The sequence below is a fragment of the Colias eurytheme genome, chromosome 8, assembly GCF_061535395.1.
Source record: "Colias eurytheme isolate Ceu_HAF_F1 chromosome 8, ilColEury1 Martin Lab GWU primary, whole genome shotgun sequence".
Classification (NCBI taxonomy): Eukaryota; Metazoa; Arthropoda; class Insecta; order Lepidoptera; family Pieridae; genus Colias; species Colias eurytheme.
The window spans coordinates 11,231,679-11,247,802 of record NC_142987.1 but is presented as its reverse complement, the minus strand read 5'-3'; the positions used below and the strand labels follow the sequence as shown (position 1 = coordinate 11,247,802).

The window sequence follows — 16,124 nt, the reverse complement described above, 5'->3', positions numbered from 1 at the left end:
TCAAATGCCACTTGCCAGTTGGCTCTTGTCAATGTCATCATATTAGCTAAAATTTTCATATTAATTAAAATTTTATAGATAGTGGATACAATATTTTTATTGATTTAGGATTATATAGACCATTATCCTACAGTAAGGAATCGCCTTTGATGTCGCGCGATGCCGCCGCCAGCGTAGGTACTTACGCTGCCACACGAAAATACGCTAGGGTTGCAACAAATGGGAAATAAAACAATTTTGATTATTAATATTATGATGAAATCATTTATTCATATGTACATTCAAAATAATTGCGATTATTAAATCTGATGTAATTGATGATTATTAAATTATTTGTTGTGATATTGCACTGCTAAATATTATTTACGTGGACACTTTATTTTTGGATGTTCTTAATTGTATATTATACCATTTAACTAAGTAATGCATTCGCATTGGGATGTACAATCTGATAAGAAAATAATGAGGACAACATATACATAGCTTTGATTTTAATTCAACAGATACAATTAATACAATCTTTCTGAAATATTGTTTCCTTCTGGGATTTCAATGTAGATTTACATCCGTAAACGGAACAGTTTTTGCGCGTCATAATAGAATATGTAAGTACCTATGTATAATAAAATTATTACACAAAAAATACGACTGCGTCGTCCTTTCGCGATAGTTAATGCAAACTCAGCGTGATTGCATTAAGCGGCCCGCGTCGCCCGACCCCCCGCCAGTTCCCCTCCGTTTCTCTGCACAAGTACATTCGTCGCCATACTGTAGGATGGTAATACTGTGCCATTATTGCGTAAACTACATATATATGCATAGTCATTACTCACAATTATACTGTATCATGTTTGCATTATATGATTATAAGTTATAGCCTTGGTTGTTTTCCAATTACAGAGCATAATGCGACTCAGTGCCGCACAATGCCGAATTATGCTGATGCTTAATTGGAACGTGAAACGCACCAGCAGGTTGCGCTAAGTTCAGTGTTCAAAAAAAAATATTCTTATGTTAGCAATAGATAGTTAATGTGTAAATAAAGTACAGTATACATAATAATTGGTCGAAAAATATTTACGGTTATTTTAAGTAATTTGGATTTTGATTATTTCATTAACATTTTTTTCAATGTTTGTACCTTGATCCATGCTTATATTTATTTTTTTAAAACAATTTGAATTAACTTTGATTATTTCGAAAAAACTACAATGAAACGAAAGCTTTAAATTTTTTTCCAACAATTAATAATTACTAACGATAAATCGATTGCACGCATCAATTCACGCGCATTACTTTTTCTAGTGCTCGATTGTGCGAAGCGTTGCTGTAGTTGGAACATTCAACGTTAAGCATTATGCCGCATAATGCGCTCTAGTGCTGTAATTGGAAAACGGGGATGATAACCAAGTTTGAATATAACACGCTTTATCTGTCACTGTATGGTATTATATTATCATTTATCTGTGCAACAGAAAAATTATTGACATTTGTGATTTGACATATTATTTTGATTACTGATTACTCCCTTCTTGCCTTGTTATTTTTCGGGAATGAGTTATCTTACATTTAAATAAAAATTGTAAAAGTAAATAAAAGTAATAACTTTTGGGCATTTAAGAGTGTGTTTTGTAAAAAGGAGAGAGTCCTTTATCCTGTATGTTGAGTTAAGGATTTTTTTTCACTCCGGGTTCAGAAAATAAACAAAATGACATCTATATTCGACCAGTACGAGCAGGCTTCGCAGGTTTCCCAGCGGCCTGTAACAGTATCAGACCAAATGACCTCTTCTGGATACATAAACATGCAATTAGAAGATAACACGCCGTTGTTTTCTAAACAGAAAATGAATTTTAACCCATCGGATTTGATCACTCATGTCGCAGTTTCTAGCGACTATTTAGTATTGGCGATGGCGAATGGGAAGCTATTTAGATTGGATTTAAAGATGCCAGATCAACATGAAGGTATGTAATCTATGTCCAAACATATACAGTTGTATTTAAAGTAATAAAATAAAGTAACAAGAAAAACAATTACCACAATAATTATCTATTGATTGGCTAATTTCCAAAGTGTTTTGATGATCAATTTATCATCTTTGTCATTGTCTTTTAGTTTTAATTATATTAACTCTTTAAATTGATTTCAATTTTATATTAACTTAACCATTGCTATTATGAGCCACTAGTATAGCTCCAGGGTATTTTTCTTCAATAGACAACAAACACAACAATAAAATAAATCCCATTGTGTTGCTTGAATTACAAATTGATTACAGAAATCCAGTACACAAAAAGTGTGCAACCGAATTCGAAACTAACATCAATATTCCTTGATCCACTCGGACACCATTTGCTTCTGGCGTTTGCGGCTAGAAACAAAGACGGGAGTCCAGAACTAGTGTATCTACATCGTAAGAGTAATAAACTGAAGTCTGTGAGTAAATCACGGAACTATGAGGTGACAGAAGTCGGGTGGAATTACGAGAATAAGTCAACAACTACTACTGGTCCGATATTGTTGGGAACCTCGCAGGGGCATATTCTTGAAATGGAGTTGGAGGCAGAGAGTGACAAGATGTTTACTGCCAGCCAGCAGTATTGGAGACAGGTATGATGTGTGCACAAGTAATTATATAAAGCATTTCAATATTACATAGAGCATTTATCAAAAAAGTACACTTTTAACCCCTTGACCACCGAGCGGACCGATCGGGCCACGACACAATAAATTTTCTATTGTGTCTGTGATTCCGGGGGCTGAGGCATTAATATTTCCTAGTCTGGTTCCGGGTATTAAAATTTGAAATCAGTGAAATGTGAAACATAGAAAAAAAAGTAATCAATCTGTGACTCATTTGCTTGCATTTTGTATGTGTAATAATGATTGTACTACATAGCTAATAATTTCATTATCAACATTTACAGCCGTACAAATAAACGAGTTATAACATTTTATGCAAAGAATAAACTAAGAATAAGGAAAAATCATACAAATAAACACGAAATAAATGTAACCTAGTATAACTTCGTAATAAGTATTCATACTAATGCTATTCCGTCCTTATTACGGCTACCACCCTAGTATAAGTCTGACATAACCGAATTATAACATATCTTTTAGTACATTGTGCTGTGTTTTAAAAGTTTTAGAAGCAATTTTCAATCTAAATTTGAGATAATAGCAATGAGAGTAATACGAGAAGTAGAAAAAGTTGAGCAAATTAATAATTTCATTACGTACCTATTGAAATGGAAAATTTTGTATGAAATGTCAAAATATACGAAATTATGAAAAACCCTTTTGATATTTATAATGATTTATTTATTTACAACATGCGCCAAACCATACATACATAAAACTTATTTCTAAACTTATCACAATAATATATACACTTTCGTTGAAAATATAAATCTTCTTAGCCTGGAGTTGTATGTTTTGAGTACCAGTTATTTGGCAACTCTCTATCTCAAGGTGGGTTTATCTTCGTATAGCGGATCGCGTTATCTATCATTTGCTTGCATATTTAATGATATATTTAAATTATTTCCAATAAATATTAAAAAATAAATAAACAGAACATCGTATGATGAAACTTCACAACAAATTCGACGAAGTCAAACGTCAGCAAAATGACAGCACCAAGGCTTAACCGTAGACAATTTCAATGTTTTTCATAATTTTGTGAATGAATTGCGACGTTGCCGCTTCGCGCCTATTGCATAGCGTGAGCATAGATACATCGACGTTATTCCAAATTTATTTGTAAGAAATTATGACATCCTTATTCTTTATTTATTCTTATCATATCTATGCATTGCATAAGGTTTGAATAAGCAAGTTTTTATTTGTACGGCTGTTACTGTTTATCTTGTATCACATTTTTTAAACATTATGTTTAACATAATTAATTGTTACTTGCAAGCTGCCTAATTATTTACCCATTTATGGAGGGAAGGAAGTTGATGGATTGGTAATTAAAATCCTACTAATATTATAAATGCGAAAGTTTGTGAGGATGTATGTGTGTGTGTGTTTGTTACTCTTTCACGCAAATACTACTGAACTGATTACAATGAAATTTAGCATACATATAGAGGGTAACTTGGATTAACACATAGGATAGGTTTTATCCCGGAAATCCCACGGGAACGGGAACTATGCGGGTTTTCCTTTGAAAACGCGGGCGAAGCCGCGGGCGCAAATCTAGTTTATTTATATTTGTTAAAATAATGTTAAATGTTAATGGATACCATACTAATAAATTGCTATAACATGATTTGCTCCTGCTCTTGTACTAGATATACAGGGTGTCCCACTATTGGTATACAAATGTGCGAAGGGCCTTGTAGTTTTGCATACACTGATCAGGAAAAAATTCTTAAACAACAAAATTACGTCAAAAATTTTTTGCGAAATTTTTCCTGAAAATCCATGTTTTCTTCTCTAGCTTCATGCAGCCGGCATATACCGCTTCTCTAATGTGAGCATTTTGTCTATGAAATCATAATCTTTAACGATAGCTCACATGCTGGTGGCAAAGTTGGGCGGGTTGCTTGTTATGAGTATACACATAGAGTTTTAAGAATTCATCTTTTTTGAAAAAAAAAATGCGTCTGGAATTTTATAAGTATTTTTTACGTACTCAGCGTATGCTAAACTATAACCTCCATTGAGCTTAGTATACCAACAATGGGACACCCTGTATATTTAAATGTAACTGTTTGAATCTAACATGTAAATTCTCTTGATAATTAAATTATCATGTTTTTATTACTATACTAGCTATGCCGCGCGGTTTTGCGCGTTGGTCGAAAGTATTTATTTAGCCATTAGCTTATATATGTTTTTTGGTATATAACCTACACCACCAATTATTATCAAAATTTGTTCAGTTAATTTTGCATTAAAGAGTAACAATTACACATTCATACCAAAAATCGCGTTTATACTAGTTAACTACTTTATTATGAAACAAATAATTGTTTTAAATTGAATATTACATCAATGCAGATTTTTGACGTCGGTCAAGGCGCGGACACACCGATCACGGGCATCCAGTTCCACAGAGTAAACAATACAAGCAAATTCTTTATATTCGTCACTACGCCGACACGCCTCTACCAGTTCATAGGACATGCGATGTATTCGGACGAGAAACCATCCCTACAGTCGATATTCCATTCGTATCTCACAACACCAGAGACAGGGTTTCAGGAAATACCATCTACGCTGAAATATTCCAAATTGCAGTTCTATTTCGATAAGAATAGCAACCCCAAAACATTTGCTTGGCTCACGGAACCTGGGATTTTTTATGGACAGGTAAAATATTTTTCTTCTCATAAATGGATGGTTTTTAGGGTTTTAAAAAATTATTATATGTTTCTTAGTTTGAACAAATTTTACAATATGTCTGATGTTATAATGTTTGTAAATAAGGCTGTAAAAGTTTTGAACAAGTGATTATTTATTAAGTTACAATACTAATTAGTTAGAAGACAAGGTAATTATGCAGAAAAATATTATTTCAATACATTTTAATGCTTTTTACAGTTGGATCCCAGTTCACAACAAAATTCCAACTCTCTATTTACGCAAAGCGAACTAATCAACTATCCGTCTCACAAAGACGGCAAAGAGAATACTCCTCTGTCCTTTGTGTTAACCGAATTCCACGCTTTACTCATGTATTCCGACAGAGTAAAAGCTGTATCACTTCTGAACCAAGAATTGGTTTACGAAGATAGATATTCCGAAATCCACGGCAAATTGAAAAACATTGTAAAAGATCCAGCAAGACGAACCATTTGGGCCGTCACGGACAAAGCAGTATTCCGATACAAAGTTAATAAGGAAGAAAGGAATGTATGGAGGATATATTCTGATAAAGAACAGTTCGATCTGGCGAAAGAATATTGCCAAAATAACCCCGCATTCATTGACATTATAAATGTTAAACAAGCTGATTTGCTATTCGCTAAGGGAGATTACGATAAAAGCGCTGAGGTATTCGCGGAAACGCAGAGCAGTTTCGAGACTATCTGTCTCAAGTTTCTCGAAGTAGATCAAGTAAATGCGCTAAAAGTATACTTGGGCAAGCGATTAGAAGCTCTAAACGATGATGATAAGACTCTAATTTCAATGATTGTGATCTGGATGACTGAGCTGTACTTATCTCAGCTCGGATCGTTAAGGCGTTCGGGGAAAGAAGATTCCCAAGAATATCATCAGCTGCAAAGCGATTTTGAGGTGTTCCTCCTTCAACCGAAAGTTGTGCAATGTATGCAACACGTGAAATCAGTTGTTTACGACTTGATGTCATCTCACGGGGACAAACAGAACCTGATCAAATTGACAGTGATAAATGAGGACTATGAAAATGTGGTAGCTCAGCATGTGTACAGGAAATCGTTCTTGGAAGCGCTAAATATGCTTCAATCGTTGAAGAAACCGGAACTTTTCTACCAATTCGCGCCAGTTTTGATGGAGGAGACGCCGAAGAATACGGTAGACGCGCTAATTGCTCAAGGGCCAAGATTGAGTCCTTCCAAACTGCTGCCTGCGTTTTTATCCTGTGAAAATGATGACAAACATTCGTCAGAGATAACAAGATACTTGGAGTTTATGGTTCAGAACTATAATGTGAAAGATAAAGCAATACATAACTACCTTTTGACATTGTACGTGGAAAGTGATAAGCCGGCATTGAAGAGGTACCTGGCGAGGCAGGGGCAAGATGTCACGATGGTGAATTACGATGTGCATTATGCTCTGAGGTAGGTTCTTTTTTATGTCAGATCAAGCAAAAGGGCCATCTGATACTTAGTCTCTAATATTATCATGCTATTTGTCATAAAAATTTTTACGAAAGTGTAGCGACTCTCTTTTCATTGCAGAAGTTTTTATAAATATTTGTAAATCTATAATATAATTATTAATTTTAGAAAACTCAATCAGTTTTTATTTATTTTTAAACTTATACATAAGATAAACAAATTGATATAATTTTCATCATATTTTTTTATAGAAAAAATTCTTACTGCCCATTGCGTATATTTTTTTAATTTTTTTGAAGTGAAAACTTCTTTAGCGGCGTTGAGCACATTTTCTGTAATGGGTATAAAATCTTAAACTCGCGTCAGGACACGTGACCTGATCGAAAAAGCGTAAGACGAAATACCATTCCAAAATATCAAACATGCTCAACGTTAATAATCAAGTTTTCACTTCTGCCGGCACTCCCCCAGTGCAACCCGTCTTTTTTTTATAAAGAGACTTATTGATAAGACTGCTTACCATAGACTAAATAACAACACTTATTTTATTCTCCCGTTAAAATTTCCAGATTATGTCGCGAGAACGGTCTCTCAGAAGCCTGTGTGACCCTCTCAGCACTCCTAGGGCTGTGGGAAGCTGCTCTAGAGTTGGCCTTAGATGTGGATGTATCGCTGGCTAAGAGTGTAGCCGCTATGCCTGATGATGTTAGCACGCAGAAACGATTGTGGCTTGGTGTTGGTATGTTTGTTTGTTTATTGAATTAAATATTTATTTATTTATTTATGATAAAGTACCTTACAGCTAGTGATACAATTTTTGAGATGAATAAATATTAAGCTACGCCAATTAAATATGCATAAGATATGCGATAACAATTAACATAGCATATGCAATAAATTGAATTTAAAATTAATATGTTTTGTCGAACTCAAGCATTTATTTATTCAATTAGACTTCTTTTAGAAGCACTTTTGAATCGTCATACATATTTTTAACATTTATTTATTTATTTATTTATTTTTATTTATTTATTTTACACGAATTAATTGTACAAATAGGAAACCTTAGAATTAATTACATCTAAAAACAGAGTACAATTAACTTGGCGGCCTTATCACTAAGTAGTGATCTCTACCAGGCAACCACGGTAAAAGGTAACAAGCAAAGAGGTCACTAAAATGGCGGGACGAGAACAGAGAAAAAAATAATAATAATAATAATAGTAGCAAGAAAAACAGAAAAATAAAGAGGTTTTATCATTCAAACATGTATAAAACATATTATAATATATATCTACATAAAATAATACATATCTATATACATATCTACATACATACATATCTATATTATATATATATATACATGTACAAGGATAATAGATATAAATCTACATAGACATACATAAATAAAATAAATAGGTACCTATACATACAAATTATATATAACTATACATAAATAATATAAATATATATTCTGAAGGAAACACACTGATATTCAATAAAATATATACCACATACATGTAAAATATTAAAAGAATACTACTGATCCGGATCAACAGCAGAGAGAAAGTGTTGTCTCACAAGATTTTTAAACCCCGAAGCGGTCTGGGCTTGCCGAATGTTTAATGGCAGAGAATTCCATAAATTCACGGATATTGCTGCGAATGACTTGCCATAGAAATTTGTGCGTCGGCATGGAACACGCAAGATAAGTCTGTCCTCAGAGCGAAGTGAATAGCTTTCATTGTGCAAGAAGGAAAAATTGGATTTGAGGTAGGAGGGAGCGGAGGGATTAAAAAGGATACGGAACAGTAGTTGCAAATAGTGTAGATCCCGGCGAAGTCGGATAGGGAGCCACTTGAGCTTTTTCCTGAAAGAAGAAACATGGTCATATTTTCGAAGGCCGAAAATAAATCTAATACAGAAATTTTGAAGACGCTCAAGTTTATCAAGATTTACCACCGATTCGGAAAGCAGTATCTATGAAGAAGAAGATTGTCTATCTGTCTGCTTTTGTATTGATATAGATAATTATTAAATCCAATTTAAACATTTCATTCACTCAATTCACAAGCAGAAAACAATGTATTATGTACCTACCATGTATGATACTAAAATTGATTTATATTTGTTCAACGAAATAGCCAATTTACTGTGAAAAATTTATCTATAAAATAATTATAATTATTGAGAAATTTTTAATTGTAATTATTTCTACCTGTATGTGAATAGTTTTACTATTTTTACAGTCTGTACGTTTATTACGATATTTTTTCATTCCATTAAAAAAATGAACATGACAATACCATTTGAATGGTCTTTTTAAATTCATAATAATTATTACAGCGGAACACATAATAACAAAGAACCAGGATATAAAGGAAGCGATGGCTCTCCTAGAGGAGTGTTCGCTCATCAAGATTGAAGACATCCTGCCGTTCTTTAGCGATCTCACCACTATAGACCATTTTAGTGAACCGATCTGTCAGAGCTTAGAGGTAAACATAAATATTTTTTTGATTTGTATAAACTAATAGTCAACCATTAATATTTAAATTACTGTTTTATTGATAAAGTCAAGCATTAGTGATTTAAATTGCTGTTTCTTTTTTATTAATAGTGTATTTATTTATTTATTAGACACACCAATAATGACTCAATTAATACAATTTACATACATTAATAATTATTTCATAAACTGAATTGGCCATAAAGCAGGCGTATACAACAATTATAAAAAAAAAATGTCTTAAAATTTTTCAGTTTTAAAAGTCTAAAAATACATAATCAAATTTATCATCCATTGACGAAAAAAATAAATATAAAACATAAAATTCATCACATAATTAAAAATTTATCAAGAATACATCAAATTAATACTACAATGATAACATGATTAAAATTTTGAAATTTTAAATATCCATGAAATAAAAAATATATAAAATTCAATTAAAACATGGCAATTCAATTAACATATAAAATACAATACAAATTAATAAAAACACATAAAACACATAATGGTTAGGGAGCCAGGTGCAAATTGGGTTCATTATTTCCTCTCAAGAGATAATTCGTCAGAAGCATCAGAGTATAGTATTATAAAGCCTCGTGAACGTCAGCTGGCGCTCGGTTGGGGGGGTGAGCGGTTGTAGCCTCCCACGCACGTAGGAAAAAAAATACATTCATTCATTCATTTCCTCTCAGCTAAAAATTTGTCAAATTGTAGCTAACCCAATATCTCAACGAAAAAAAATAATCAGCTGGTTACAACATGGTGTATTATACGTCAGCTGGCGACTCGAACATGAAAGTTAAATTTAAAGAAAAAATTATTTTCCGTGATTTCCTCTCAAACAAAAATTTACCTAATGATAGCTTATATGTAACTATGGATAAATATATAGGTCAGCTGGCTGTATCTTGGTGGAAAAACCGTCAGCTGATACGGGAGGCTACAACCGCTCTTCCCCCCAACCGAGCTCCAGCTGACGTTCACGAGGCTTCATAATACTATACTTTGATGCATTTTACTAATTACCGCTTGAGAGGAACTTGGTCATAAAATCTGTTCCTGGCTCCCGTACTATAAAATAAAATATGTCAAATACATCAAATACATCAAAAATACAACACAGTCACTGAATAAAATTTACTATTTTATTTTTAAAACTATAAAAATTATCGTGAAAGATGTCAATGTCAACGTTATTACTATGTTGTTGTAAGCTATTTCTTTTATTGGTAACACTATTGTACGTTTTCATTAACCTATTAAATGGACTATTCTTTTTTAAATTAGTACGGGATAAACTTGGGCAAAAAGTACTAGAAACACCGTAACGTGGAATAGAGCGTGGAACTGACAAATTCAAATACATAATTAGGTTAGAGCTAAGGTTCCCATGAATAATTTTATGCAATGTATATAAATCGAGTAAACGACGGCGATTTTCCAAAGAGTTTAATTTAAAGTGATCCAGTCTATCTTTATAAGCTGCCCTATACGAGATACGGTGATCCTTAAAAGCTAAGTACTTTGTGAAAGCTTTCTGTAGGCGTTCAATGCGGCCTATATGAATTTGATAATGCGGATTCCAAATCGTACTAGCATATTCTAATAGACTACGAACTAGGGCACTAAATAGGCAAATTATCGTACTTGCTTTTCTGAAATCTTTTGTATTCCGTTTTATAAAACCTAACATCTGCCAAGCTTTAGAACATATATGATCAATATGGTTTGAAAAGTTTAGTTTTTTGTCAAATAATACACCTAGATCACGAACTACTGACACTTCCTTAACAGGTTTATGATTAATCGTGTAAGCTGATTTAAAAGAATTCTTTTTTCTAGAAAATTTTATGTGAAGGCACTTGTCAGCGTGTATTCGGTTCTACTTAATTAAAAAAAATCTGTATTGTGTTATATTTAAATCACTGAAAAAATAAGCTAAATATTTCCAATAATAAACATTTCTTCATGTTTTAAATATTAAAAATATGCTTAAGTTAATAATGTAAATGTAATTACTTTCAGGAATACAACAATCAGATAGAAGAATTAAAAGTGGAAATGGAGGATGCGACAAAATCTGCGGAATGCGTAAGTATATTTATTTTATTACAAATTAATATGAGCGGTTGGCGCGACATTGCGCACATGACGAGCGACGCGACGTTGCCGCTCCGTTTGATTGTGCGCACATGACGAACGGCTGGCGCGACGTTGCCGCTCCGCTCGACTGTGCGCGCATTATGAGCGTCTCAGCGACATTTATATTGAGTTTGATTGTGCACATGTCGTGGTCATATCGTAGATTTGATCATTTCATGATATGAGTGGCCATTTCACGAAATGGTCGCATTTCATGAAATGGCCAACATGGTTTGGTCAGATCGTTAAATCGTCAACGTTTCACGATATGGTCATCCACATTTGGCCAGATCGTATAAAATATATAAAGTCCATAAAACATTAAAAAATTCTGAATATTTTTAGAACTTGTTTATTGTCATATAAGTTAGTGCCACGGCAGTGGCCGGCGAATGCCAGAAGCGAATGGTTTTTGCAATAGAAAACATTTAGGTTAGGTTAGGTTAGACTTTAATAAAGAACGCACGAGCCGAGCGAGCAAAGCGAGCGTGCCGCGGTAGCGGCCGGCGAGTGCCAGAAGCGAATCGCTTTTTAAAAAAGGAACAATTATAATAACATAGGATATATAAATATATTTATGTAAAGGATTTTAGACGCATTTTTTCCTCAATATAAGATATCCGCATTTTCCATAGTACTCGAACCTCTTCGTCGTAAATTATTTGCTATGACTTTCTTCATATTGTAATAAAATGAACTATGAAGTTTTAAACTGCGAATAATTAAATTTTCGCCGGCGGCCGCCATCTTATCACATAAACACAGCGCTTGCAGCGCCTCTACCAATAATTAATGTAACTATTTTACGATATGATAAAATAATTTTGATCATTTCATGAAAAAACCGCGCGTTTAGTTGGCCATATCGAGAAACGATTTCTTATCATTGATCTGCCCAAACCACATCATGATGTGGCCAATAGACATTCGAGCATTTCATGAAATGCGGCCATTTCACGAAATGATCGATCATATCATGAAATGAGCAAATCTACGATATGACCACGACACACACATAACTTGCGTATTCCATTTAGAATTATTAGGCTGTAGGTTTTTCAAAATATGTTGTTTTTTTTTTCATTTTGAATATATTACTACATAGTGTTAAATAAAGTCGCTTTCTCTGTCCCTATGTATGCTTAAATCTTTGAAACTACGCAACGGTTTTTGATGCGTTTTTTATCAGGTAGAGTGATTCAAGAGGAAGGTTTTAGTATATGTAAAATTTATTAGACAAAGCGTGCGAAGCCGCGGGCGGAAAACCTATAAGTCTACTATATAAAAATAAGTCGCACGAACCGATTTCCACGGTTTTGCATTTGTTCGAAAAGTCTCGGACTCTGTGAGGTTTATAGCAAAGAAAAGATGTATCTGGTGGCGAAACGGAGTTCGCCCGGTTTGCTAGTTACCTATAAAATTTCACACGTATTAAAATCTCTCATAATTTGCAGGTGCGCAACGAGATCCAGTCGTTCCGCAACCGCTCCGTGCTCGTGTCGGTGACGGACGTGTGCCGCGTGTGCGACATCGCCCTACTGCTGCGGCCCTTCTACCTGTTCCCCTGCGCGCACCGCTTCCACACCGACTGCCTGCTCGCGCACATACAGCCCGCGCTGCGTGAGTGTGCACACACACACACACACACAATAAAACTTACTCACATACACACACACACACATACGTACGTATGTACGCTAATAAATAAAAAAATGTGTGCGTGTACTAGTAACTAGTGTACACACGTAAGAAGTGAAACTTCTTTATGACCTTATTTTTCAAAAAATAATTTACTATATGCAACTTTACAGAAATACGTCGAATCACGCGTGGTAGGGATAAGAAAAAGATGGCGCGTAACGCAAAAATGTCGCGCGTAACGAAAAAATATTACACTAAATTTTTTTCTAACCCCGATAAAGAAGTTTCACTTCAAAAACAAGCTACGCACACACACAACACGCACACACACCACACACAACACTCACACACACACACACAAAACTTGCTCACACACACGCACACAACGCACACAAACCTATACGATAAACACAGAATTAATAAATTCGTTGCACACACACAGCCTCCAGTGCTTTATAATTAGGTATATTAGTTTCAACCTCAAAGTAAACAATTATTAAGGTGCTTTTCCTCCAAAAATGTGCTTCAAACACTTCAAACCATACGAAGCGATATGATTGGTTCTTTACAAACACATTTCACGCTACACATGCACATTATTGGTAAGCATCCTTATCGAAGTTCTACACCAAATTTAATAATCAAATTCTCCACAGCACCAGCGCGTAGAAACAAACTAACAGACCTACAGCGCCAACTGGCAGTTCTATCGAACATAGAGCTATCTACAGTGACATCTAGTGGACTACCTTTACGGGAAGTGTTGAGAAACGAAATAGACGACATAGTGGCGAGTGAGTGTGTGCTGTGCGGGGAATATATGATATCGTGTATCGATAAACCGTTTATCGCTGATGAGGACTGGGATCGCGTTATGAAAGAGTGGGAGTGACTGTAGTGAATATAGTAATAATGGTATACTGTGTTATGCTACAGGAAAAGTGTCGGTTTTGATGACCCGAGTGGCGCCAGAATGTACTAGTTAAAACATAAAACCTTGTTACGTATACATTGTTTGTCTACTGTGTTATGTGTAAATGTTTGCTTAATCTGTTACTGTGAAAATTCGTGACAAAATTGAAAATTGCCAAAAATAAATAAAATCTTTTCCTAGTACAGTACGATTCAACCTTAATGGCGGCTCGGAACATCGTACGATCCGATGCGCAGAAAACAATTTTAGATATTACCGAAACGTTAAGGCTCGGATACCTGCGCGCTCGTGCATTCGCAGCTAACTTCCGAACCGCCATTAAGTTTGAATCGAACTGTACATATTACATTTGTAAAAAAAAACAGCAAAAATTGGAATACAGCCTGTTTGTAAAATGGCATGACTGTTATAATGTGTTAGTTAGTGGCTTATAAAAAAAAGGTTCCTATAAACTGTAATATCACAAAAAGCCGCCACAAAATTTACCAAATCATCAAAAAACACGCTTTCGCAAGAACTTTGCCTATAACTAGATTTCATAAAATTATGTACATAGAATTTAGATGAACTGTTCGTTTGTGTATGCTTATAATGTTCTAAGGCTAAGACTGATAAAAATAATGTATAATCATAATCATGTTATCTCATAAATGTAACTGTTTTATTTTTTCTATAAAATTCATTTATGGTATGTTTTTATTTGAAAATGATTTAAAATCAGAAAATATTAAGTGATAATATTTTATTTTGTGTTCTTTAAGCTAATTAATATATTAGATACTATTATATTTGTATAGATAGAACAATTGTTATAAGCTGTGATTTAGTTTTTTTTCGCATATAATCATTAATATATTATATTATAAAAAATATGTGTGTTTTATTTCTTAATCAATCTGATCCCTATTTTGTAAGCTAGGTGCAGTTTACATCTCGATCACCATCTCGATTTTGTAGCAACCTTTTTTTAATATGAATGTTTGCTATGTAGATTTCTGTAGCCCACTCTTAACTTAACTGAGGAACTATCATATTAATACCTATATTTAATACTAGCTGCTCCGCGCGGTTTCACCCCCGTGGCTCCACTTCCTGTTGGTCGTAGCGTGATGATATATATAGCCTATAAGCCTTCCTCTATAAATGAGCTATCTAACACCGAAATAATTTTTCAAATCGGACCAGTAGTTCCCAAGATTAGCGCGTTCAAACAAACAAACAAACTCTTCAGCTTTATAATATAAGTATAGATCACATTTATTCATGTCTTGATGTGATATCGATCAAAAAATAATATTTCATCCACATTAAAATTCTGCATATGGCGCTGGTAGACTATTCAGTAAGATTCTTTGGATGAAATAAAAGTACATGAAAATGAATTATTGAAAGAAAACCATTTTATCCAAATGTATACAATAAAATTCTTAATGATAAAACTACAGAATGAATAGTTTCTAACTTTGCATATTTATAGGGATAATCTTCGGAAGACGTGTGCTCGTCGCACACACGCCCTTTTTTTGTTCTATGAATAATTCTTTCAGCAGCGCGCCGTGTAAGGCGATGTCTAAAATATAAAGAAGTCTTCAGTAGAAAGGTTATGTAAATTAAAATTCCATTTACAAGTTTACTTTTTTTAAACATTATTTTACGAATTTCACCGCCCGGATATAGGCAAACTTTAGAATGAAATATATGAAAAACTGGAAGTTGGATCAATGCAGGACTTTCACTCTGGTGTTTGTGATGATAACGACCATAAGATTTTTGAAAAAAATTATCATGACAAAATCAGTGTTTCTAACACATAGTGCGGCGCCTACAGTGAAATAAATTTTATGACAATTTTGTATGGTTTTAATGAGTTCTATTTAATTAATTCTAGTAATAAATAAAGCCTATACATTGAAATGAAATGAATTTATTCGCAAGAAAAGTGGTTATAATACATTGGTGTTTTTTACATTACTCAATGATAATGTAGCTTTCCAAAGGCATTTTGAAATCGATACAGTAGTTTATTTGTTAAATACTCAAATCTTTAACACTAGTTATAACGTATGTGTACTTATTTATTGTGTTAACAAGGTAGTTTAATAGGATTTCGAAT

At 33.8% G+C, this 16,124-nt stretch overlaps 1 protein-coding gene across 1 annotated transcript; it reads left to right on the top strand.

Moving 5' to 3' along the window:
* The first annotated feature begins 1,519 nt into the window (after positions 1-1,519).
* Positions 1,520-14,133, top strand: dor (vacuolar protein sorting-associated protein 18 dor). The gene is made up of 9 exons (XM_090104955.1): positions 1,520-1,967; positions 2,282-2,613; positions 5,017-5,328; positions 5,560-6,782; positions 7,352-7,521; positions 9,129-9,280; positions 11,320-11,385; positions 12,891-13,056; positions 13,734-14,133. Exons 1-9 carry the CDS (start codon positions 1,709-1,711, stop codon positions 13,967-13,969), a joined length of 2,916 nt encoding a protein of 971 aa, XP_089961081.1. The 5' UTR covers positions 1,520-1,708; the 3' UTR covers positions 13,970-14,133.
* The last annotated feature ends 1,991 nt before the right edge of the window (positions 14,134-16,124 follow it).

Coding starts and splice junctions, on each gene's coding strand:
- dor (XM_090104955.1), top strand. CDS start 1,709: ATGACATCTATATTCGACCAGTACGAGCAGGCTTCGCAGGTTTCCCAG. Junction 7,522..9,128: donor ACGATTGTGGCTTGGTGTTG/GTATGTTTGTTT, acceptor TAATTATTACAG/CGGAACACATAATAACAAAG. Junction 11,386..12,890: donor CGACAAAATCTGCGGAATGC/GTAAGTATATTT, acceptor CATAATTTGCAG/GTGCGCAACGAGATCCAGTC.